Source organism: Balaenoptera ricei, chromosome 4, assembly GCF_028023285.1.
Source record: "Balaenoptera ricei isolate mBalRic1 chromosome 4, mBalRic1.hap2, whole genome shotgun sequence".
NCBI lineage: Eukaryota > Metazoa > Chordata > Mammalia > Artiodactyla > Balaenopteridae > Balaenoptera > Balaenoptera ricei.
The window spans coordinates 154,745,328-154,772,431 of record NC_082642.1 but is presented as its reverse complement, the minus strand read 5'-3'; the positions used below and the strand labels follow the sequence as shown (position 1 = coordinate 154,772,431).

The following is a 27,104-nucleotide window of genomic DNA, read 5'->3' as shown; positions in this document are numbered from 1 at the left end:
AGGTTCAAATCCCAGCTGCTCCACTGCTGGTCGTGTAACCTTGGACACAACCTGCCTCCATCCTCTCTGCAAGTCACGTGTAATATTGCTGCTGCTTGTTGGTATTTGACCTCGTGGAATTGTGTGGATGAGATGAATAATAACAGCTAACACATAGCATTTACTGTGTTGTGTGTTAAGCACCATTTTGAATGTTTCACTATAACATGAATACATAAAAAGTGTTTGGAGCCATCCCTAGCATGAGTTAAGCAGTCAGATACGGGATAGAAGATGAACCAAATAAGGTCTGTAAATATTTGTTTGCCCACCATGCGTTAGGTAAATTTCCCAGAGGCAAATTTGAATTTAAAACATATAAATTAGAAGACTGTGGAAACTGGAATATGTAGCATTCCATCTCTCAAGATTGTTTTCATTTTTTAATCATTTATTTTTTGTATTTTTGCACCCATTTTTCTGGTTGGCCGGTTCTTTCCAAAATCAGTGTCAAGAAATGGTAAGCATGGAGCACTGGCTGAGGAAATACAGTCTCCCAGTTCCTGTAGCTGAAGCAGCTGAGAGCTGTGTGATTGGAGCATCCTGCTTTATGTGTGGTATGTTCTCAGGTCTGTTATGGGATGCTGGGAAGGATACCGCTTGCCGCATCCCCCAGTTCTCTTCAAGAGAAGCCACGAGAGAAACTTCTCTCAAGTTTCAGCCCAGGAAAAGCCTTGCTTCTGCTGAATGACTGGTTCATGTGTATCTTTTTGACACCTTGAATTGTCACAGGATAGACTTCCTTTTTTGCTTTGGCAAGTAGAAAGTTCAGAGATAGATTGATGTCCTACCTTGAACAACTATAAATAGTAAGCTTACTCAATGTGCTGATTTTATCTCTCGGTGAATTGCTTTTCTGCCCTCATATACCCTTCACTTCCATTCCTTTGATCGTTTATATCTTGTGTGCGTTTTTGCAGTTCACCTCAAATGTCACATAGTTTGAGGAAGGACAGGGGAAGAAGGTATATTCAGAGCCACAACACATACACATAAATATAACTCTGGAGTTGCAGAGGGAAATGTTGGCCTCTCCTCCTTAGAAAAATGTTAATATAAGCTAAGCATTTGTTCATCCAAGTAGCTTCTGGAGAGTCCTGCCTGGGGGCTTGGGAATGGAGTTTCCCAGCCCTCTGATTCTGTAACCCTACGAGAACCCAGTGGAGTTTGGCAGCATGTCTGCCTTCTCACCTTAATTTAAATATAGTAGATTTTCCAATTTATTTGATATTCTTTGCCGTGTTCTTTCATCATTAATTCATAATACTAGTATGTTTTAAGAAGTCAATGATCATGTTCTCAACTCACCTTAATTCTCCAAATGCTACTTAAGAGTGATTAATTAATTGAGGCTCAACAGGCCATCTTAGTTGGGCATGTGTCTCCAGTTACCAGAAGGACACCAACCCCCTATCTTGTTCGTCATGAAGGTTGAGGGGGTCTTTCTACATTATCTCTCTATTTCCTAGAGTGACCGCAATTACACACAAGTGGCATGGAAATCTGTTAGATTGCTGCAGAGATTAAACTCCTAAAGTTGTGTGGCCCCAAGGATGTTTTAAGGGACTTGGAGGCCGATACACCCAACTTTTTGGCACCCCAGCTGTTGTCCAATGCCTTCCTGAGATTCTTCAGTCTGAATCAGCCTCCCCCTCTCAGGGCAGCCCCAGCCCAATGTGGGATTTCTCCTGCTGTGAGCGGTCTTCCTGCCATCTGTTCCCTCTCCCTGGTGCCACATACTGTATGGGGTTGTCAAGACCAGTGTTTTGTGGGTTATAAATAGAACCCAGACCTGAAAATGTGAATCTGAGAATATGGTTAAGACACAATAATTTTTTATTTATTTTATTGTGGTAAGAACACAACATGAGATCTACCTTTTAAACAAATTTTTAAGTGTACCTTATTGTTGACCAAAGGTACCAAGTAGTACAGCAGATCTCTGGAGCTTTTTCATTCTACTTGACTGAGACTTGATGCTGGTGGATTAGTAACTTCACCACTTCTCCCTCCCCCAGCTCCTGGAAACCAACATTTCACTCTTTGATTCTCTGAATTTGACTTTTTTAGATACCTCACATAAGGGGGAATCGGGCAGTATTTGTCTTTCTGTGACTGGCTTTTTTCACTAAGTATAATGTTCTCAAGGTTCATCCATGCTGTCATCTATTTCCAAATTTCCTTCTTTTTAAGGAGAATAGTATTCTACTGTATGAGTGTACCACATTTTCTTTATCTATTCATCCATCAATGGACATATAGGTTGTTTCCACATCTTGACTATTGTGAATGGTACTGTAGTGAACCTAGAAGTGCTAATATCTCTTGCCTGATTTTAATTCTTTTGGATAAATATGCATAAGTGGGATTGCTGGATCATATGGTTGTTTTTTTTAAAAATGTTTCAAGGAACCGCCATACTGTTTTCCAGTGCAGCTGTACCATTTTGCATTCCCACCAACAGTATGCGAGGGTTCCAATTTCTCTACATCCTCACCAACACTTGTTATCTTTTGGTTTTTGTTTTTATAATAGCCATCTTGACAGGTGTGAAGTGATATCTCACTGTGGTTTGACTTGCATAATCACTTTTCCATGCCCTTAAAAGGTAGAGTTTTTGAGAGAAATATCTTGAACCATGCTTATTAGCAATAAAGAAATTTATGCCCCAAATAATAAGACAGCGAACTTTCATATTCACCAATTAATTACCCATTTAGCAGGCATCTAATGAATTGCCTTAGAACGTTCACAGGAACTGTTAAAGAACACATATGTGAATACTAAGAATATCATATTTAAAGGGATGTTCTTTGCTACGTGCATTTCAAAGTAATGTACTGAATACCCAAACCCTTACCATGTTAGAATAGAGAACATGGGATCCTCTGTTCTAGGCTTGGTACAGGTAGGATACCAGGCTGTTTGTGGGAAGCTTCTCCCTGTGACTTCTCGGAATGCACAATGAAGGTAGAGCTAAACAGTGCAGTAAGCAAGGGGCAGATTTCCAGTGTGGATCTTTTCTTACCACAGCTGGGCAAAGAGCTGAAAACGCATTTATTGGGAGACTTTTCAACCTACACTTTGCAATTCTCTGAATCATGTTAAGATTTCTTTTTCTTAAAATAGCAGTGTCTAAATTCCATGAAAAAAAAAAATCCTCCCCCAGGATTTCCCTCTCTTTCTTATTTCCGTCTTTTTAGATGCGCTCTGGATGGGTCACACATCTGCTGTGCTGGGGAATGAACAGTCCAGGGGCAAGGATGGTGGCCTAGACTATGAAGCGTGTACGTATCACAGTGCACACCTTAAGCCAGAGTAACATGTGGGGCAGGGCCTTCTTGATTCCTTTCTGAAATAAAGATCTGTTTTACCTCTTAAAGGGCCGCCATCCTAGCCGTCTTACCTTTACTGGGTGGGGCTGTCTGTGCGGGGCTTATGAGTGTGGCCAGTGAGTAGAGGCTGCCCAGCTTCAAGCCTCAGTTCTGCCTCCTCCTGCCTCTGAGACCTGGAGCAATTCCCTTCTCTTTTGTGTCCTCAGTTTACACCTCTGAGAAATGGAGCTAATGCCAGCGGCCGCTGTACCAGGCTGTTGTGAGGATTGGTAACTGTGAAGCTCTCAGAACACGGCGACATATATATATGCTACCCTTTTGCTATTAAAATTTCCAAGAGAATAAACAAGGCGAAATGACTGAACAGTGAGAATAGAACACCTGGGGCCCCTTTAACCAGTATTTATTGAATACCTGCCTTGAGTCTTATATGTCAGTGGCCCTATGGGGTGACCTCTCCCCTCTTTGGGGTTGGAGTTCTGTTAGATTTATTACTTAGATTCAAAAACTATTTGAAGTGATCACAAACATGATTCCCTTCTGTCTTCCTCTGAAGCTAAAACAAAATACAGTGGGAAAAAGACAATTTTTTTATTGAACTGAAGGTACAACATTTGGAAATAGGGTTTCATTCTGCTGTTTTTTTTTCACAATGAAAGCTGGCTGGAAAAGCTTAATGAGATGAATTATGTCTTCTGGTTATAAGATGAAGACAAAGTAACCTTATTGAAGACTGCCCCTGTTTTAAATACTTACACATATTTTTGGAAAGCTCTGGTAAAATGCAATTTAATAGCTCATTATATCTCTGTATTTGATGAGGGATCTATTTTAATGCCATGGGAAAACTGATTTGTTCCTAGAGCTTTAGTCCTCAGAGATGGAAATTGAACAATAGAATTGTAAGAAAATGGGAGAGTTGGAATGTAGGGTCCATAATCCCCCATGTTTCCTCTTTCTATAATTCTATACATCTCTTTGACTTTTAACTTTTTAGATGGATAACTGCCTTGCTGGAGAAGAAAGAATTTATGGTGCCTGATATACAGCAGGCCCTCAATAAAAAATGGTCTAAATGGAGGAGTGAACAAATGAATCTGAACAGTGCTCATCTTAGACCTTACAGAGGTTACTTGAGTGACACTCATCACCTAAGTAGCATCTAAAGTCTTTTTCCTAAAGAAACAAACCCCTTTAACTCTCTTCCCTAGTAACTTCTCTCCTTGAGACCAATAGACCAAAACATACATACTCCACTCAACTGATGGAATTTTCCAAAGGGAAAGGAAACTAAGTCTCAAGTGAAGACATTCAGTGTTTTGATATTAGGATGGGTCTTTTAGAGATAAATGTTGGAAGCCAGGAAAAATAGCATCAAGAGGAAATAATGCACGTGTAGGCAGCATTGGAAATATAGAGGGTTCCACCGTGGGAACTCCGACTGCTATTATTTTTAAATTTCCTTCATGTTAGTACAGCTGTGAGGATGCCATGAAACAGGGTTGTGTATTTCCAGGCCCATGGTAGGAACTTAGTCCTGGACGACCGCAACTATAACCTCCATCCACAGACATACCTGCTTCTCCCTCAGCATCAGCCCTAAGCTCCCTCCATCAGCACCAGACATGTGCAAGGGACGCTGAGAACACATCTGTATTTTCAAAGTTACCAGACGCTGAACAAACTTTTTCCAGGGCCTTTGGTCTGCTCTTCCTGTCCACACCCCTGCCACGGCTCTTGGGTCAGAATGACCCTCTCCACCACACCTCAGTCCTGCCCCACCCAGAGAGTGCCCTTCTGCCTCAATGCCTCAGACCATCTCTGACTTGAAGATCATGTCCATGCCAGGCCTATAATTCCAAGGTTCTGCAAATTGGCTGCAGAGTTCCAGCAAACAAAGCGTGGAGGAGACAAAGGAAGGCTCACTGGAGTGGAGCCCACAACCATCAGGGCCTCAGACATTGGGATGGAAATCTAAAATCCAGTGGAGATGCATAGATTCCCAAGAGTATGAAAAATACTGTGTTGGGTAGCACTTGAGAGGAAATTTCCAGAAATCCACCTTAGAAGACATAACCCAACCATCAAGATTCCTCAAAAAAAAACATTTTTCTGTTTCCTGGTTAAGCTGCATTTTCTGTTTGGAGTTTCCCCATTATGTATGATTTCACCATGTCCAGTAACTTTCAAATCTCACTTAAAAATTTATATTCCCCTTTTTTCTTTTTTTAAAAAGGCAGGTTTGTCTTTATCCAAGAGGCCGTGGCTGTCTTAATGAACAGCAGCCCTGTGAGCTGTTCCCCAAGGCCCAGCAGCTGACTCCTTTCTGCAGGCACATAGCTGGTTTCACCCCCCATCCCAGTCCTACAGGGCTGCTGGGGTCCCCTGTCCTGCCCCCTCCTCTGATCTTCCTGCCTGCACCTAAGCCAGGAACACTGGGGGCCGTCAAACTCTGTGTCTAAAGATTGGCTGCAGGGATTTGAAATTGAGTGCAAGGATTTCGTTCTGAGGTTGTGAAGAGGCATGCACTCTAGGGTAGACCTTGCTGAGGGTCGTCTCCCAGCATCTGTGTGCGTGGCCTGTTTACAGTCACACGGGGAGAACAAGCGCCAGTTCCCTGCTCCTTGCAAGTGTTTCCAATCAGTTGTCACGGAAGAGGGTTTGACATGACAGTTTCAGAAGGAGCTGGCTGGAGAAATAGAAACCAGGTGGCAGCTTTGCTTCCCACGTGCCTGCCCTCTGCTTCCACTGAGCAAGGGCACTGTCTTAGTCTGCTCGGGCTGCCATCACAAAATACCATGGACTGCGGGCTTAAACAACAGTTCTGGAGACTGGAAGTCCAAGATCAAGTTGCTGGCAGGGTTGATGTCTGGAGAGAGCTCTCTTCTTGGGTGGAGGATAGCCACCTTCTCACTATAAACTCAGTGGCAAAGAGGAGAGAGAGACAGAGAGAGAGAGAGAGAGGTATCTGGTCTCTTCGTCTTCTTATAAGGGCCACTAATCCCATCATAGGGGCCTCACCCTCAGGACCTTGTGTAAACTTAATTATCTCCCAAAGGCCCCACCTCCAAATGCCATCATGTTGGGATTAGAGCTTCCAAATATAGATTTGGAGGAAACACAGCCATTCAGTTCATCAGAGACACTGCATTTGTCTTTTCACAGTCTCCTCCCCCTTCCTCATGCCCCTCCACCCTGCCCCTCCTTGCTTCTCTGGGTATCACGCGGAGACAGGGAGGAGGGCTCTGGGTTGCCGCAGTAATGGAAGGATGTGTCTTCTTCCCCTCCAGGAACTCCCCCGATGAATGCAGCATGGCCAAAGGAGGGAAGATGGTGGGTAGCACGGACACTGTCGCGATGAATTACAGCGGCTACATGGAGGAGAAGCACATGCCGCCCCCAAACATGACCACGAACGAGCGCCGAGTTATCGTGCCAGCAGGTCAGAGGCTCGGTCAGCGACCCACGCCTTCCTAGAGCTTTGTTCAGGCTCTCTCTTCTCGCCCTTGGCATTGGTCTCCCTCCACTGCCTGGAGCAGTGGTTGTAAATGGAAGCCAGCAGAAGTTGGTCCACCCACAGCGAAATGTTCACTGCTCTGGGTGTGTGTGAGTGTGTGTGTGTGTGTGTGTGTGTGTGTGTGTGTGTGAGAGAGAGAGAGAGAGAATCCATGAAAAGTGACCTCTCGAAGGAAGAATTGGCTTTTCTCTGAGGTTATTTGGTGTTAAATATCCTTCCTTTTATGAAGTGCTATTCATAATAGAAGGTAGGCTTTAAAAGTTTTTTTTTTTTAATCTGGCAAAATTAAAAGTTGGGAGCCCTATATTGTTTGATCTCAAACTCTGAAATTCCAGCTATCACTGACCTATAAACACAGACTCTGAGAGCCAGAAAAATTCTTTACCAGAAGTAATTCTAAACCCAAGCCAAAACAATAGCTCTGGATTTGAGGAAAATGCCAGGAATTTATGTATTTAGCAAAACTAAAGGTAATAGGAAGGATGCCTTAAACCCCCTCAGAGGAAATGCACTACATAAAACCAAAAATATCACCACAACAATAGCAGCAGTGACAACCATCACTGCTCAGTGGGTCCTGACTCTATATGAGGTATTTGGTGAGCGATGTGGAGACGTGGAAATTTTGGTGTCATGAAATCTTGGGAAATAGGTAGTGTCTTTGTCACAAGTGCCCTGATGAGGAAACTGAAGCTTGGAGAGGTCAGCCTGCAGTTCATAAGAGGCCAAGTTAGAGCTCAGGCCCTTCTGGCTCCTTCGTTCTCTTCCTTTCGGGGGGTTGGAATGAATCTCAGCCCCTTGCAGTAGCCCCTGCCATCCCATCACCCATTGCAGCCACCTGGTCCCCCTCTTGTTCTGCCTCAGGGGCTGAACTTGCTGTCGCCTCAGCCCGAAACCCCCTTGATTCCAGGGAGTTCTGTCCTTCATCGGGGCTCTGTGCAAACATCTCTTCAGAAGCCTTTCCCGACCACTCCATCCAGAGTCGCCCCCTCCCCACTCCACCCAGTGACTCTCAACCCCCCACCTGCCTCATTTTCCTTTATTGCCTTTATCCCCAGCTGTCACTATAGTGGACATTTATGTGAAAGCTCTCTTATTATCTCCTCCCTCAATAGAATGTAAGCCCCACAAAGGCCCTACCTCCATGGCCAAGTGCAGTACCTGGTGTGTACTAGGTGCTCAATGCATATTAACCGAGGGAGGGATGGATGAAGGGGTGCCTAGCCACTGGGTAGTACTGCCCGGTCTGCTCCTTGTTGCCGGAGTAATAAGAGGTGTGCATGGGTGAGGTTGGTGCAAACTTGATTCTCCCTTGCCCCAGAAGTCACCTCTATTCACCTCCATGAAGTGTGATGGCAGACGGGTTCAAATCCCCTCCGTGCCATGATTGCCACCCCTGCCCTTTATTCTGCATCAGATCACATCCAGTGGACTTGTGTTCCCATTGCTTTCCAAACAGGAGAGTTCAGAGTGCAGAGTCCTTGGCAAAACATCTGACTTGGGTTCATGGACTGGGTTTCCCTCCAGGGTTGTCACTGTGGCTTTGCAGCAAAATGATTTGATGCAGTTAGTTAGGTACGAAAGGGGTCAGCCATCCCTGACCTCGAAGCACACGTTGTACGGCTTTTATAGGAGACAGTGGAGAGAGTCTCAAGTGTGCCTTAGGAGAGGGACAAAGCTGGTTTTCGTGTTTCTTGAGAGACAGTTGACATTTATGCAGAGGGCATGTATTTGGTTTGATCATGGGAACTAAGCTGCATTCCTGAGACCCATTACTTGTTACTGTGACTTAGAACAGGAGGCATTTCCTGTTGAATGGGAAGAAATATGGAAGGGCAGATGTCCGAGATGCCCATCCTGGATGTGTGGTACCTAAAAAAGGCTTGAGAACAGATATGTGCCTGGAGAGGAGTGGGAAGGCAGGGATTCTGTTGCCTCGGACACTGGCTGAAGCTGAACGGGATGACGTAGAAACCCAGAGGATGTCCGCCCAAGCCCATCTCGCCCTTTGCCTTCCTCCTTAAGAAAGTATTTTCTTCAGTTTAAGCAAAACAAAGTCTTTAGTCCTCTAAGGTGAGAGAATCAATCTGAGGAGAGGCCCACGTTAAAGATGCTTATCTGGGTTCCGTGTAGAATCGCAGACCCAGGAGCTAAGCCTGGTGCCATTATATCCTTTTAACTGACGAGGTCCTATTTCTGTCCCGCCAGCAATAGCCTTTGATGTCATCAATATCCTTTCCAGTAGGGCCAGACTTGCGGCTTCCTATGTTAAGTAAACTGTTTAGAAAACAGGAGACATATTTACATGGGAAAGAGGCAAAGAAGCAATTTAATCAAGTCAGAGCATCCACCATTTGTGATCTATGTAGTAGGTGCTCATTAAACGTCAGTCGGTTGGGTGGAAGCCTGGTCGCACAGATTGGCTCATATTAAGTTTTTGTGTAAAGGCTGGTTTCATCTCCTGAAGAAAGTCCTCTTTCAGCTGTTCCCTCCTTTGGTTGCTTCATGCCAATGCAGAGGCAGTTATTCAGTTAACAGGGTTTGTAAGAGAGCTCATTGTGGCTGGTTTTGCAAGTTGTGAGTCTTTCAGTTATTGGTCAAGCCTCCTGTGTGTGTGTTCATACACAGACACACAGATGAACACACACACACAGAGCTGTGTTGCACAATCCAGAAAATCCCCCAGTGTAGAGATGGCAGGACGTGGGGACCACTCTGTCAGCTGCTGCCTCTGTACCTTAGGCCCCAGCTCTGGGATCCAGGCACCTCACTCAGGCACGTTTTGGGTGTAGAGAACTCTGCATACTTAGGTAGAATTCTCCAAACCTGGTTCTGACTGGTTCATATTGTTCCTACTACTTAAACACATTGATTGGCACTCATAAGTGCAAATCAAAAAGATAACCAAAAAAAACCAAAAAAAAAAACCCATTATTTACTCCGAAGCACTTGCACCATCAATCACCTACATACTGACATTCATGTCCTAGACCTAAAAATGGTCCTGATACACACTGGCCTGAAGATTGGTGTGTTAGCGAGAAGAAAAAGCAGAACCTGGGATATTGTCTGTGTTCAGATTGGGCTCTTGTACCTGAATTCCTCACTTCTCAAAGTTCCTGGTTTTGAGACTCACTGTCTTTAACTCAAGAGCTTTAAAGAAACTCATAAAATAACCCTAATGAATAAATATATACCTTCATTGGATATATTTACACTCTCTCCTTGTTTCCAAATGGATTTAAGAAAGCTCACACAAATATAAATAAAGGAACAAGACAGAATCCATTTTCAGAGTAAACAGATAGAGAACATGGGCTAACGTAAGAACTTAACAGACAGTGATACCAAGAGGGGGTTTTGTATGTTTATGTATATATGTATATATGTTTAACACAAACTTTTAAATCCTGCACAGTTGCAAAAAGCGGGTGTTATTTGGGTCCAAGGTGTCAGCAGGCTGTGTGAAAGGGATGCCTCAATCAATACATGCCTCAGTGTCCCTAGAATAAAAAGAAAACAAATGTGGGAAAGACGGCCCAGGTATTAATTCTGAGTCTAGAGATAAATGTGTTCCTTGGTTTATTGTAGGAGGGTAACAGGGAAGGCACAAGAAAAATAATCAGTAGAGATGCCAGACGTTCTGGGAAACCCTGGCTTACACCTGTCATCCTGGCAAGGTTGGTGATTGTGCCCCTCTGCCTCAAAGTGTAGTGGTTGGACAGTACATCACACCTGTTCTTCCCTTCTTTCTCTCTCTTCCTCCCTTCCTTCTTTCCTCCCTCTTTCTTTCTTTCTTTCTTTCTTTTTCTTTCTTTCTTTCTTTCTTTCTTTCTTTCTTTCTTTCTTTCTTTCTTTCTTTCCTTCCTTCCTTCCTTCCTTCCTTCTTTCTTTCTTTCTTTCTTTCTTTCTTTCTTTCTTTCTTTCTTTCTTTTTCTATCTCTTTCATCATCTATCAATCATCTATTCTTTCTATCATCTGTATATCTATCATTTATATCTATCTATCATTTATCTATCTGTCTGTCTCTATCATTTATATCTATCTATCATACCTGCCTGTCTGTCTATCTATCTATCTATCTATTTGGTGTGAATATCTGTATATCTAGGTCTACATCTCAGGGGGTTGGGCTGTTTCTTATGTTCACAGTTGTAGATCAAAGTATCATTCAGTGAAATCAGTCTTAATAAGAGGGGCCCTAGACATGGGACCCAGTTAAATGGCTCTTTGTTGGCTCAGCTTAATTTGGAGGCTGACTGGGGAATGTTTCGCCCAAGTATGATCAGACCACTTGCACCAGGATTCCCTGGGAGACTTGTGATTTAAAAACGCCCGTCTCTAAATTTTATGAATCCCGGTGTGGGGTTGAGGATTCTACCTTGTTAACACATTCCTGTGTGATTTTCATGAATTCTAAGGTTTGAGGTGCTCTAAGCTAGATAGAAGACACTAAATAAATTTTGCTTTCCTACACCTTCATTATTTGAAATAAAGGCATCATTTAGAAAAGGAAGTTGGCAAAAGAAAGAATTGTCCTAAAGCTTTTCCCTTCAGATGGGTTTTGGGGGCTGTCATTGGTTGGCACAATAAATTCTGTAAAGGTCCTGCATCAAGGCCCTCACAGGGCAATCCAGGGCCATTTAAGGCACGAAACACAGTGTGAGAGCTGAGGAAGAAGCCCCGCGGCTCCATTCATTGGTGGCAGCGCTGAGCTCCGTTCAGACAGATCAGATCAAGTGCAGTACTCAGCCTTATACATTTTACTGTGTTCCCATCAACAGCCGAGACAACTCGGGGACAACCCGGGAATCTGACTTCCAGGTGGTATTTCCAATTCTTGTTCACCAAGGCTGTGAACACAGATCGATGTTTAGAAAGAATGGGTCCCCCTTGTACAGTGGAACTAATATGTTCTAGAGAACGTAGGTTTTGCGATGTCTGAGGAAGCCTCTGCAGCAGTGATGTTGTCCCTCTGTGTGCCAGGTGGCCTCCGGCCGTCGCTGTTATTTTTTTGGCCTTGACAATATGCTCAGCGATGTGCTAACTGAGGGAGCTGGCAAAGAGGAAGGCACGGTCTTCATCCACTTTTCTTCAGAGTTGCAAAATGCTGACCAAAATGCAACAGAACCTCTGGTTTCAGCAGCTTACATCATTTTGAGAAGATTTTTCTTTTTCTTTATTTTTATTCCCTAAAATGGGTGCTAAGGCATGGGGCTTTTCAAACACTTCCATTTTTATTTTCTAAATATCCACTTTGAGCACAGATGCTCATGGGAGTCAGAAGTCTCAGAGACAAAAAGTTGCCACATTCACCTTTTAACTGGCTCCCTGTCTTCATTCATTCATTCATCCATTCATTCATTCATCCATCCATCCATCCATCCATCCATTCATTCATTTACTGAGCACTTAGAATATTCTAGTCACCAAGAATAAAAGCTCTTATATGATTTAAAACCCCCTGTTCCTGGCCCCCAAACACACATGGCTAGAACTTCTTGTATTGTGTCTTCCTCAGGCCCTCCCTGCAGGGCAACTTCTACTCAATGCGCGAGGTATTTACTGAGTACTTGCTACTCTCACACCAGTCACAGAGGAAATGACCAAAGCCTGTGAGAAGCAGATAAGACCCAGCCACATGAAGTTAAGTAATTCGTGACAGCAGAGAGTATGATTAAGAGCTCAAATGAATGATTCAGACAAATGTTTCAAAATAGCTGAGGAACAAGATGACTATAAACATGACTAGTAAAGAAAAGCTTCCTTTGTTCCCTGATGACAAGATTTCTAAATCCCTTTGCAACCTCCACCCTACCCTGTCCTGCCCTCCAGTCACATCATTCTACTCCTGTGCTGCGTTTTCACAAGTGTCCTCGCCCATGCTGTTCCCTCTGATGGAATGCCCTTCCTCTCTCTGCTAACAAATCCTTCTCACTTTTCAAGGCATCTTTGAAATCCACCCTGTCTAGGAACCCATCCTTGATCTGCTGGCACCTTCATTGCTTCTCTGCCAACGTCTTACCAATTCTTTCATCGCCACACTTTATTTGGTTTTATATTATATTCTATAATGCATCTGTATACTGGATATAGCATTTAATTCCATGAAGGATTTGAGATGCCTTGTGAACTAAACTACTGATAATCATGTGAACCAAGCTACTGATCAGTTAGAAATTAGAGATCAGTACTAAGGCAATTACAAATATTAATGGAAAACCAAGGTCACATGAAGGAGGAATGCAGCCATTTTGGCCACAAGCTTGGCCAAGATGCTGTAGCTAAGCTTCCAGTATGGCTCTGAGCTTCCTGGTGGCCAACGTAAAAAGAGCCATTTGGGGAATTAATGCCTGTTTTCAAAAAAGTTTCACAGGGAAGGCAATGTTTTTATTGGTGCAGAATCCTAAAAGCAGGATCCCTGGACTTTATGTTCGGGCTTCACTGAGGCTACAGTCATGGCCACCTTCCTGCCACAGTGGCAGTACCATGTAGCGGCAGCCTGCTTCTTGTGACATCCTCCACGGACAGAGTGAGTTACATTAGCGAACAGCTCGGTGCAGGCAGAGAGCATATGCCCAGTGTGAGTCTTTGCTGATCTGGTTTCTTAGAAAGTCAGGATTTTGAGTTTTCAGAGTGGCAGAAGTCTCTCATCACCTGCACAGGGTCCTTTCTACATATGACATCTCCAAGCTGGGCTTGAAAGCAGATGAATAACAAGCAATAGAAGAATACACTCTCCAACCAAGCCCAGATGACCAACATATTACTACAATTTAATCTTATTAGAGTTAGTTATTTATAAGCCTGTCTGTTCTGTTAGATTGTGAGCATCGTGAGTTGGTGATTATGTCTTTTGCATATTCTTCACCACCAGACAAAGCAGCAAGCTCGTGGCCCGTGTGCAGAAGTCAGTAAACATGCATTTATTCGAGTGAATGGGAATCCAGCTTTAGTTAGTGGGAATAACAGAATCATAGGAGATGGATGTACAAGATTCTTGATGATCTTCGTTCAGCTTTGTATTAGTCAGGGTTCTTCAAAGAAGCAGAACCAATCTTTCTCTCTCTCTGTCCCCATCTCCCTGTCTGTGCTTTACTCAGTCTCACAATTCAAATGCTGGTATCTTCTGGAAACAGCCTCACAGACACACCCAGAAATAATGTTTAACTAAATATCTAGGCATCCCATGATCCAGTCAAGTGGAAACATACAATTAACTATCATAAAACTCTGAAACATGAGAAAATCGAGCCCTAGGGAGGTGAAACAACTTTCCCGAGGACACACGCAGAGATGGGTGAGACCAGAGCCAACTCCCAGGCCTGTGCTCATTTATACTTAAAGAACTTGTTGGTAAAGCTACACATTTCTTTTTTTTTTTTTTAAATCGAAGTATAGTTGATTTACAATATTGTGTTAGTTTCAGGTGTATAACACAGTGATTCAGTATTTTTGCAGATTATACTCCATGATAGGTTATTATAAGATAATGGGTATTATTCCCTGTGCTATACAGTCTATCCTTGTTGCTTATCTATCTTATACATAAAAGTTTGTATCTGTTAATCCCACACCCCTAATTTGTACCCCCCTTTCCCTTTCCCCTTTGGTAACCACACATTTGTTTCCTATAAACTATACATTTCTTTATTTTACTTTGTCATGCCTCTAAACACTTCCAAAGATCTCTCCCATTATGTCTGCATTATGGAATGTGTTTCTATAAGCTTCTGGTTACAATTTTTTATGCTAAGTCAAGCAACTAAACAACCAAACCAACTAAAACTTAAATCCTAAAGTCAAAACTAATTATATTTTAAAACTATGAGCTGAATTGAGGAAACTGCCATTGGGTTATACGTGTGACTGAAATGATAAAGACAGAAATAGCAATAGTCACCATCTGTTGAGTGCACGCTGTTGTCAGGCAGTTGGCCATGTTCTTTATTAAAAAGGGATTATCTCACTTAAATCCCACAACTATCCTATGGTCTAGGGACTATTTATTATTCTCACTTTACAGATAAAGAAACTAAAACTAGGGAAAATAAGATAGTAGCCCAAGATGTCCTAGCCAATGATGTGGAGAGCCAGAATTCTAACCCAGTTCTGTCTGAATCCATAGTCTGAGCTCTTATTCCTATCCTACATGATCAAAAATGTCCAGGAAGAACACAAGGTAATAGAATGATGGAATAAATTTGTTAAATTGTTGTAGATTCTGAAATGGCCTTTTCAAAGGAGATGTAAGTGATAAGTCAAGGGATAAAGGAGATGTTCAAGATCGTCTGTTGCTCAGCCCTTAACCTTTACATTTCCATGATGATAATGATTTCTCTGTTTTTCCTGAAAACCAAGAGAAGAATCGCATTGAAAATAGCTTTGATTTGGCAAGAATGGCTGGGTGGATGTTAGTAAATGTAGAAAAAAAAATTAAGATAGATGATTCTGGTTTGGTTCATCCTGTACTTAAGGTACCCACGGGATACACACAAGGCAGTTCAGTGTGCCCATGTAGAGCATAGGGTTAAAATTCTTTATCATGGGTCACTGCAGGTGAGTTCTAAACGATGCCATTTTCTGGCTCTGGGAAGTCATTTAATCTTGCTGATCCTTAGTTTTTTTGGCACTAAAATAAGGATGATAGTAATGCCTACCTCATATGGTGCTGTATGGCTTAAATAAAACATATGTGTGAAGTGCATCAACAGTGCTTGGGTTATAGTGATACCTCCAAAAATTGCAGCTCTTCTCTTCATATTTGGTCAGGCATTTGGGAGAAAGCCCTAGGCTCAAGGGATAAGCATGTATTATGGGTTGAATTGTTCCCCCACAAAAAAATATGTTGACGTCCTAATTTCTGGTGCCTTGGAATGTGACCTGATTTGGAAATAGAGTATTTTCAGACTTGATCAAGTCAAGATGAGATCACAAAGGTGGGCCTGATAAAACGACTGGTGTCCTTATCATAAGGGGACATTTGGACCCAGACATACATGGAGGGAAGATGATGTGAAGACACAGGGAGAAGGCCATGTAAAGATGGAGGCAGAGACTGGAAAGATGCAGCTGCAAGCTAAGGGACACTGAGGATTGCCGGCCACCGCCAGAAGATGGAAGAGGAAAGAAAGAATTTTATCCAGAGTCCCAGAGGGAGCATAGCCCTCCTGACAGCTCTATTTCAGACTTCTAGCCTCCAGAACTATGAGGGACCACATTCCTGTTGTTTTAAGCCACTTAGTGTGTGGTCCTCTGTTAATGGCAACCCTTGGAAACCAATACAGCGTGCGTGTTGTAGTTGGAACGTGAGAGCCTGGACGCCCAGGGATATATATGAAGTGAGGAGAGTGGAGGACCGAGGACAAAACTCCAGGGACACCAACGTGTAAAGAGGGGCAAAGAAAGAAAACCCAAGCAGGGAGAGACTTGGAAATGGAACAAGTCACTCCATTTCTAAAACATGATAAGCATAAGCAGCGTTGTCACGGAATAACTAAAGGGAGGTAATGGGGGAACAAATAAAGAAAAGCAAAATCCCCAAGCTAGATAATCCACTCAAGAGGAGTCAAGAATGTCTCCATCCACTGAAATATTTTGGCATGTCAGAATTTCAAAGGTATCTTCAGAGCCCAACAAAAATAATGTAGGCATGTATGTTTTGAATAAAATACATAATGGAATTGTTGATTCTCAGAGAGTTTAAAGTAGGCACATTTTTTTTTACAGTTTTTGTGCTGTAAGGTATTGAACAATTCATATGTACAATTAATTTTTGACAATTGATTAATTAATGAATGAAGTGGAGCATAGTGTGAGCTAGGTTGACAGGTGCATTGAAAATGGAAAAGTTTTAAAGTAAATGGGTAAAAAATATGCAGAGAAGACTCTTGGTTCTGGTAAAATATTGAATTTAAAAGGATCTCATGTGGAGCAGCTGGAAATTATGCATAGAATCTAACATCCTTTTAAATGCATAGCTGAACTGAGAAGAAAGTCAGTGAATTTCTTAGGGACTAAAAAAAAAGGGGGGAACTGAGAACAGGGCAGCCCATTCTCATGTTGTCACCTGGTTGTCTTAGGTGGCATGAATGGGGGTGGGGTTCCAATGTCTATAATACAGAGATGTGGGTTTTAAAGGTTAATTAGGGGCAGGAAATGAGATCTTGGTCTTGCACAAAGCAGGAGTTGGACCTGATCCCTCCCCTTACTCTATACACACATGCACACAACTGTGTGGTCCAACAATCCTGAGTCTGAGAAATTAACCATTGAAAAGTAGTTATGAGCTAGTGATAACCTTGGGCACCTGGCGGAAGTAAGTACAAAATCTTCCTGGAGAAGCTTGCCTTCAATCCAGGCTTTACAGAATTCCTACAAAGACCCACAGAAAATGATTCTGCAACCCAAAATTATGAAAACAGGAAGAAACAATCTACCAAGACCAAGATTCAGCAGAAACAACAGACAATATGATTAAACCCTCAAGAATATTAGATAATTGAAGTATGATAGAGAATATAAAGTGAATAGATATAAAAGTGACTAGATACATAAAAGAAGGAACCAAAAAAGAGAGGAAGAAGATATTATGGAATAGAATAGATAATCTTGAGGAAGAAACAGTAGAATTCCTAGAAACACAAAACAGTATTCAAAATTCAGCATCAAAAAATACCAAAAACTCAGTAGATGGATTAAACAGTTGATTTGAAAACATCAAAGAGAGAATTAGAGGAGGGAGACTTGAGATTGTTTTCAGAGTGCAGCACGTGATAAAGGGGTGGAAAATGAGAAAAAAAGTCAACAGTTGGGAAGGACTCATAGTAATGTCTTATGTAGATCTAATAGAAGTTCCAGCAAGAGAAAATTAAGAGAACGGAAGAGATGAAATATTGGAAGAGACTAAGACTTTCCCAAAATTGATGGACAAAACCATTCTCCAAGTACAGGAAACACCAGTCAGAGAAGGATAAATAAGAATTCATCTTCTCTAATTACATTATGGTGAGACTGAAGAACACCAAAGACAAAGTACTTTAGAGCCAGTACTAAAGAAAAAAGACAGACTATCTGAAAATAATGACAGTTATGAGGACAGCAGACTTCTCAACAACAAAACAGGGCACAGAGGGCAGTAGAAGAAAATCTCCAGTGAGCTGGGAGAAACTGACAAAACTCTAGTTATCTTCTGGGCTCTTAACCTTTCTTTTTTTTCCTGCCACAGACTCTAATAAGGTGGAATAAAAATATTGGCCAACATTATCTTATAAGAATGAATGACTAGTGTGGAGGGTTCCTAAATTCCTTCCATTCTGTGGGAAAAGGACATTTGGTGATTAACTTTAGATTATGTTTAAAGATTAACAAGTAGAGAAACAAAAAAGGAACAAAGAAAAATAGATCAATCCAATCAGGTATTTGGAAAGGAGAAATAAAGAACTGCCATAGCAATAATAGAAAGCATAAAGTGGTAGAAATCAGATATATCAGTAACAATAAATGTAAGTAGACCAAACTTGCCATTAAAGACAGAAAGTGATGAAGTAGATTTTAAAAAAATATTCTAAAGTTAGTTATGTATATACTATTTACACAAACATCTAACACAGAGAAAGAATGACAGCAAATAGATGGGATAAGATATAGTAGTTAAATTTCAGTCAAAATAAAGCTGACAAGAATGGAAACAGAAAGCAGAAAACATTACTGGAGAAAATTGAGGGTTATCACATAATAAAAACAGTTTACATTTATGAAGAATATATAACAATGATAAAGTTGTATATACCTAATAACATAGCCTCAAAATACATAAAGAACTGTACAGAGAAATAGACAAATCCACCTTAGTGAGAGATTTAAATTTGCCTTTCTCAGTCTCTGATAGATCAATGACATGAAAATTATATATGCATTACTAATTTTGATCTAGTGGTTATTCATAGAAACCTGCACTCAACAATTAGAAGATAAGCCTTCTTTTTAAGCATGGTCAATCTGCAGAAATTGGCCACCAAAGGAGTAACAACCAGTATTCAAAAAATCAGTATCTTATACCTCCTTCACTGGCCAAAGTGCCGTAAAATTAGAAATCAGTAATTATCAAAACAGTAACTGAGCCCCATTCATAGTATGGAAATGAAAAGGTTCAGAAGTAACCTTGATGTAGGCTCTTTACTTGAGCTCAAAGTTCAAGTTCTTGTGGAGTGAAGCTCAAATGTGAGCTAGTTCTCTTTATTAAGCTTCTTTATAAATGTAAAGTCTGTTCCGATGAGGAGGCAACATGCTAAATCTTATTTTTGCAGGCTTCTGAGTGTGTGGGACAGCAGACTGGCAGACTCACCAAGGTCTGGTTTTATAAACAAAGACCTCATAGGATTTTGATATGATTTAGAAGTACATTTTATTTTTGTTGGTATTTTTTCATTACCAAGGGTGATTTTTCTTTCTGGAAGCCAGTATTTTACATTGATACTGTTCAAGAAAAATGACACTCAGAGCTTATATTATCACCAATTTGGTTCTTGCTTAATCTTGCTTTTATTCATTCCTCTGGGGTGGGGTTGGGGGTCTCTGAAATAGGATGTTTGCCTACATGAGGTATTTTGTTTCAAGAAGGCACAGTATGTCTTCAGCAATGCAATATCCTTTTGCTTAATTTAAATATCTACTTAATATTTTCCTGGCAGCAGTGGAACTCTACTAGGGCAGAATCCAGTTTCAGGGAAATGTAAAAAAAATGTTCAACCCTAATCCCACCCACTGCTTGTCCCTCCTCCCCCTGCTTCCCCACCCAAACCTTAAACGGTGCAACTCTGCTTTGCTTTTATTTATTGTTTTAATCCCAGTTTACTGGAATAGCATTTGTAAAACTTTTGGATATTAACCATGTAATCTAAGATACAAATAAGAAACTGCAGAGAGAGAGATGGCTTCCTTTTTCTTTTACCCTGTACTATGGGGCTTTACCATTTTGATGTCCACGAAATGTGGAGTGATGACACAGATGTTTTCAAAACAATTGGACTGGAGGGCTGAAAACAAAACAACTTATCTGCAGTGGCTCTTGGTTCATCTCACAGAAGCACCTCCGAAAACTTCTTAAAATAAAGTGATAAATCAGACTTTTGTGTTTAGAGGAAGAGGCTGACCCTGTGATAATAGATTGTTTACTTCATTTTAGCAGACTTTGCAATGCAAAATCCAGTGCGTGGATGCATTATTGCTCTGTAATGTGTTATTGTTGGCAAAGTGCTTTCACATACGTTATCTCATTTACTTTTCTTTTCCCCTAACATTTCACTTAATTACCCACAGCAAAAAGAAAACAAATTCTAGAGAGGTTAACTTTTACATCTAAAGAACAGTTGAATCAGAGTCCAAATATGGGTATTCTGGCTCCCAATAAAGCCTTTTATTTGATCACCAACTTTGCTGTGCTTGATGTAATTTAAGACATTCTTTGATTCCTCAGACATTTTCAATGACTCTGAAATTCCTAGATCATAAAGTCTAGCCTTCTTAGCAAGATCCTCAAGGCTCTCCTGATCTGTCTCCAACTTTCATTTCCATCCTCCTATGTCTCTGTGCTCCCTCTTAAACCCTCCACTCCAGCCACACCAAACTTCTCACATGTTCCTCAAAACCATCAGATATTTCATGCCTCGGTGGGTGTGAAGCTGGGCTCAAGCTGTTCCCCTAAACTAAAGGTCTTCTCTGCTTTTATCACCCTACTTCTGTCAAAATCCTTAATGCAGGCTCAAGCCAAACCCTTCTGGTGAAGCCTTTCCCTTTTATCCTGGTTGGGATCAGTTGCTACTTCTCTGTACTCCCGTCCTGCTTGGATAACACAGATTTCATTCTGCTTTGTGGGTTGTCTTCATGGCTGCCTACCTCAGTAGATTCTCAGCATCTTTGTCTTGGCCAATTCTGAATCCCTGAAATACTTGTGTATGTTGTAAATGCTCAATAACTCAGTTAAATTCAGCTTAGTCATTATCCTATGGGTCCTTGGAGTCTACACATTGTTTTATAAATGTCCATCAACAGATGAATGGATAAAGAAAATGTGGTACATATATACAATGGAATACTACTCAGCCATAAAATAGAACAAAATAATGCCATTTGCAGCAACATGGATGCAGCTAGAGATTATCATATTAAGTGAAGTAAGTCAGAAAGAGAAAGACGAATACCATATGATATCACTTATATGTGGGATCTAAAATAGGACACAAATGAACTTATCTACGAAACAGAAACAGACTCACAGACATAGAGAACAGACTTGTGGTTGCCAAGGGGGAGGGAGCTAGGGGAAGGACGTATTGGGAGTTTGGGATTAACAGATGCAAACTAGTATATATAAAATAGATAACCAGTAAGGTCCTACTGTATAGCACAGGGAACTGTATTCAATATCCTCTGATAAACCATAATGGAAAAGAATATGAAAAAGAATGTATATTTAAGTATAAGTGAATCACTGTGCTGTACAGCAGAAATTAATACAACATTGTAAATCAACTATACTTCCAATTAAAAAAATAATAATAAAATGACCAAAAAACCACAAAAATCCAGACTCAGTCGTGAGGTTAGGTGGCAGGTTCTGAGCTGCATCACTTCCTGGGGCAGAGGGTGTGGGATGCCACCCCTGAACAGAGGCAAAGGTGACCCTTGGTTGGAGCTCATCCTGTTGCCCCCTCCCCTTTCTCCTTCACATGCATAGTTGAGGAAAGAGAAAAGGCCTCTTGAATCTTGTGGGACCTTGTGAACTCCCTTCTGTTACGGTGGGTGGGCCAGAAGCAAGAAAACTTTGCTGACCTGTCATGGGCCATGGAGGAGACCTGGAAGCTTCTACTGGGCACTCTGTGGAGTTGAGGAGTGAGCTGGGACCCCACACACTGACCTGAACCCTAAACAACACTGTCTACAGTGACACCATCCATGCCTGGTCCAGGGAGTTTGTGGGGAGCCCAGGGTGGGCTCTGCCATCAGGGCAGGGACAGGGCCTCCTGTCTTGTTATCAGTTCCCTGCCCAGAGATTCACGATAAGTGCTTACACCTTAAGAGCGTGGAGGACAGACACCCAAAGCGGGTAGTGAGTGTGGGTGAGGATGCAAGAAGGGGCGCGTCCTCAAGCAGTGGGTGGTGTGTGGGCGCAGGCAGGGGGTGTGGGTTCAGGAGATGCCAGCTGGATGTGTGTAGGATGAAGGGGTTGGGGAAGGACTGGGGATGATACCTATGAAGACGGTGAGCCCCGAAACCTAAGAGTCACGTGCTTTAGGCTGAAGAGTTTGGATTTGCCCCTTGCAGACTGTTCTCTTTTTTTTTTTTTTTTTAATTTTATTTATTTATGGCTGTGTTGGGTCTTCGTTTCTGTGCGAGGGCTTTCTCTAGTTGTGGCAAGTGGGGGGGCCACTCTTCATCGCCGTGCGCGGGCCTCTCACTCTCTTGTTGCAGAGCACAGGCTCCAGACGCGCAGGCTCAGTAGTTGTGGCTCATGGGCCCAGTCGCTCCGCGGCATGTGGGATCCTCCCAGACCAGGGCTCGAACCCGTGTCCCCTGCACTGGCAGGCAGATTCTCAACCACTGCGCCACCAGGGAAGCCCCCAGACTGTTCTCTTTACACCTGTAGAGTAGGTCCAGAGTAATGACGCCCCAGGGACAGGTTAGAAAGGAACATCTCATTTACTCTATCAAGTGGCCGTATTTTGTTTTTAATATTCTTTGCTTATAAATGTATAGGGCAGAGGTATGGAGATCAAATTCCAAAAGGATACAGGAGTAACCTGACTTTGTGTAATTTTATTCTTTTCAAATGAAGCAATTTCCATTAACAAACTGTATGAGAAAGTAACATTAAACTATTATACTCTTGAAAGTTTTATAAAAACACTTTAACAAATGTATATATATTATATATATATATATAATCCTTTATAAAACCTTGTTTTGATTTTGAAACATAGAGAATACTTTTTTTTATAAATAACTTTTTAACCCAAGTATTATATGTGTATTGTAGGAAAGAGAGAAGATAAAGTTTAGTGAAAAGAAAACTTTTAAATCTCCATTCCTTTTTTTCAGAGACAGTAGTTGCCATTTCACTGTATATCTCTCCAAAATTCTTTCCATGGTTATGTTTATATTTCTTTGCAAAATATAATTATTCTACCATAATGTTTCAAATGTTTAAATTTAATCTATTTTGAACAGTTTTCATATCAATAACTACATTCAGCAGTGTAATTTTTAGTTTCTAAATATCACAGGACTGTTCCTAAATGTACAACAACTTAACTAGTTTTCTTTCTGTGGGACATTTAGGGTGTTTCCAATGTTTTGCTATTATAAACAACACTACAAAGAACATCCTTGAAAATAAATCATTGCGCACTTCCTCTCTGATTTCCTAAGGATAAATTTCTAGAAGTGGAATTTTTAGTTTAGAGACTATACACACAGTTTTTTAAAAGGCATTTGAAATGTATTGCCAAATTGTTCATTGGAAAGGTTGTAGCAATTTACGCTCAGGCCAGCAGTACAAGAGAATGGCCATTTGACCAATCCAAAGTGAGAATTTAAGAATTATAACAGGGCAGGTCAAGGAGGAATTGGTCTCTGGGGTCTTGCATGTGATTCCCTTAAAGGAAAATTGAATAAGCCATTACAACCTTGGGCTTAGCGAGGGAAACCAATTAACAGGCACACCAAGGGATACTGGAGAGACTGGACTTCTTTTTGGGCTATCTTCCTAAGATGTCATTTGACCGTTTTTACATGAACCCAGGAACTTTCAGGAAGATGTTTATGTATCATTTTTAGAATATCTGTTTCCACCATTAAGAGAAGAAAATGCCTTCCTAGAATGAACTGATTTCTAGGAAGTAGTTACACCAAAATATAGTCCTTCCAGGTTGTTAAAGGCAAAACAAAACAGAAAGAAGAGTTTGGCTAATACCTAGTGGTGGAATTTATAGGAAATGGCTTGGGGACCCCTGTGGAAGGGAGGGTCTTCTCTCCGAGAGGGCCGTTTAACTGTCCTCTGCAGAGAACCAAGGAAAAGAGGACTTGAATTCAGGGCATCCTAAGACCAATATATGATCTGTTCCTGAATAATGAGGAGTCATGACATACCATGAGAAAAAGGAAAAAAAGGACTTTCTATGGAAACATTCTGGAGTTTAGAACATTTTATCCCTGAAAGCAGAATGCTGACCCAATGGCAAAGAGCCATCTGAACTTCAGTGACTTGGACAGAGTTAACATTCCCAATACACATTCGGTTTTCACAGGCTAACAAAATGTTTCCATGTGTTTGGATTACAAAGGAATATGCACAGCTTTCTGTCAACACTGCCATTTGAGCTTTTGTAGATGTTGTGCGCTTTGTAGCAGAACCAGAGTTCTTAGTTTATAGCTTCTACACATGGGGCCTATGACCAGCGATTCTACATCTAGGTACTCACCTAGGCCAGCACTTTCTCAGGCTTAACGTGCACACAGATCAGCTGAGAATCCTATGAAAATATAGACTCTGATTCAGTAGGCCTGTGGCAGCACCTGGGATTCTGCATTTCTAATTAGATCCCACGACCACACTCTGAGTAGTGAAGCCCCAGGGTAGATGGTCTGAACCACTTTAGAATTACCTGGACAGCTTTTAACAACCCTGGTGCTCGGGCTGCCCTCCAGCAGAATTAACTCAGAATCTTCGCGGGTGAGACCAGACATCAGTAGTTTTTTATCTCCCCATGATTCTAATGTGGAACCCAGGCTGTGGACCAATGCAGATTGCTTCACATGTGGGTGGGGAGGGAGACACAGGGGTCTTCATTGATAAGTAAGTTGGGTATATTTGTGGGGGGGGTGGGGATATCCGAGAGAGGCTTAAATGATGAAATATACCTCCATGGATTGACTTGGACACATCTTGAAAATACAGTGCCGAACGCCAAAAGCAAATCAGATACCATTTATGTTAACTTAAAGGCACACAACAATATATATACAGGGGATATGGTAAAAGTATTCAGATGTGTATAGGGATGATGCATGTATCATTTCAGGATAGTGGGTCCTCCTGGAGTGTCCAGGAGGGGAATAGGTTAGGGATGCATTGTATTGGAGTTGAAAGAATTTCTTTCTATTAAAAAAGATATGAAAAAGTAGGGAATGAACAAAAGAAGGGAGGGAGGGGGAGGCAGAAAGAGAGTGAGAAAGAAAAAGAAAGGAAAGAAGGAAGGATGGGAGGGAGGGAGAAAGGGAGGAGAATTCTGGTGACCGTGGCTGGCTGGCTGTTTCTCACTGTTACTGCTACTGACCCTGGAAACCGAAAATGTATCCCAACAGCACATCGCATGCCCATTCTTGAGCAGCCTGAAACATTAGTAAGACCAAACAAGCTTCTAAAACTATTAGCTAGAAAGCAATTCAAAAGGGTGATGTATTCCCACAGCAGATATTTTCACTCACGATGATCTGAGTATCGTGGCACGCCTGCCTTCTATGAGCCTGTCCAGAGGACCCAGACCAAGGCTTTCATTTCACATGGGAAACAGACACAGAAAGGAGAAGCAGCCTCTGGAGGCTGCAGCATTGAGAGACCCTGGGATCAGGACTCTGGGCTCCTGCTCCTTTGCCCAGGTGTCTCTGTGCTCAGGGACCCCAGGGAGGAGCCCCGTCTGCTGGCGAGGCGCCCTGGGTACCCCTCCACCCAGGCTGTTTGTGTGGGGTAGTCCCAACTTGTGTTTCCGTTGGGGATCACCTGCTCCTTTTCCCCAGAGACCTGCTCTCCTGGTCATACAGGGGTCCCCTCCCATACGTGGCAGCAAAGCGTGATGACACCGCCTGCATCCTGTGGGGTGTTTGTGCCCCAGCTGTGGAATGTGAGAGCCCCCCAGCCAGCTTGCCTCCTGCAGGTGTGAGTTAGTTGCAAAACCAAGTTCTCTGCTGGAAAAGCATGTAACTGACGGCTCTCTCTTAGAAACACTAGCTCCTGGGAAGTGCTAGGGTTCTGGTTGACCTACACATCATCTCCAATTCTGTGGTCAGTATTTTTCAGTATTTCATACAAATACTGTATGGGTTTTTTTTTTTTTGGTAATCTGTAATTAACATCTTCCTGATATGTGTTGCTCTTATTTCATATAAAGATACCAGTAGTTTTCTGAGGAAAGAAAGTTTTCATTTATTCTTATTCATTTTATCCCATTCTTTTTAGAATTGAAGTATAGTTGATTTACAATGTTGTGTTAGTTTCAGGTATACAGCAAAGTGATTCATATATATATACACACACACACATATTTTTATATGAATAAATGAATAAATAAAAATTAAAAGAAACTAATAAAAAGAAAATCCCATCCCTACAGGAAACTTTAGATTATCTGAGCAACAAAAGGGCAGGTGGTGTGAATAATCCTAAACTTCCAGAACAATTCACTTTAAAGACAATGATCTCTGACTGTGAGTCAGTTGGTCTTCCCCAGACATTCTCCTTGGACTGGTCCCTGAGCCTGGCTTGAGGCTGTGCTTCTGGAAGAGTGGGAGGGGATGCTCTGGAAAGCTATGGCTGGTGGGAGATCCCACCTGGGATATGGCTCTACCCCAGAAATTTGTCTTCCGGAGTTGACCAAATACGCTTCCATCCCCTTTCAGATCCTATGCTATGGAGTACGGACCATGTCCGGCAGTGGCTGGAGTGGGCAGTGAAAGAATATGGCCTTCCGGACGTCGACATCTTATTGTTCCAGAATATTGACGGGAAGGAGCTGTGCAAGATGACCAAAGACGACTTTCAGAGGCTCACCCCGAGCTACAACGCTGACATCCTTCTGTCGCATCTCCACTACCTCAGAGAGAGTAAGGCAGTCCCTGCTCCCACAGAGAGCAAAGAGGTCCTTGTTAACATAAGATGCGAGGGTTCAGCCCAGTTGCCGACAGCATCTTGCTGCCCTAACCCAATTCCCATTAGGATCTGAGAGAATGCTTATAAGTGATGACTTAGGTGATTGCGTAATGAGAAGTAGTCAGTGCTTTTACGAGAAGTGGCAAAGTCAACTACCATTCAGCTGCCTCCTCCAGGGTCCCCCAGCCAAGAAGATCATATGCCAAAGGGAAACAGAGCTTTATCTGGTCACACATTATTTCATCTCTATGATGCCCAAATAGAAATAGAAACATTATGGAAAGGCTC

The 27,104-nt window shown here is 42.0% G+C and overlaps 1 protein-coding gene across 6 annotated transcripts in view; it reads left to right on the top strand.

Moving 5' to 3' along the window:
• Positions 1–27,104, top strand: part of ERG (ETS transcription factor ERG) — a 278,178-nt gene that overhangs the window by 228,650 nt on the left and 22,424 nt on the right. For all 6 annotated transcript variants that reach the window (XM_059921559.1, XM_059921553.1, XM_059921558.1 and 3 more), the window contains 2 exons: positions 6,665–6,816; positions 26,567–26,770. In XM_059921559.1, the coding sequence (XP_059777542.1) occupies positions 6,665–6,816; positions 26,567–26,770 (356 nt within the window). The remainder of the gene's footprint in view (positions 1–6,664; positions 6,817–26,566; positions 26,771–27,104) is intronic.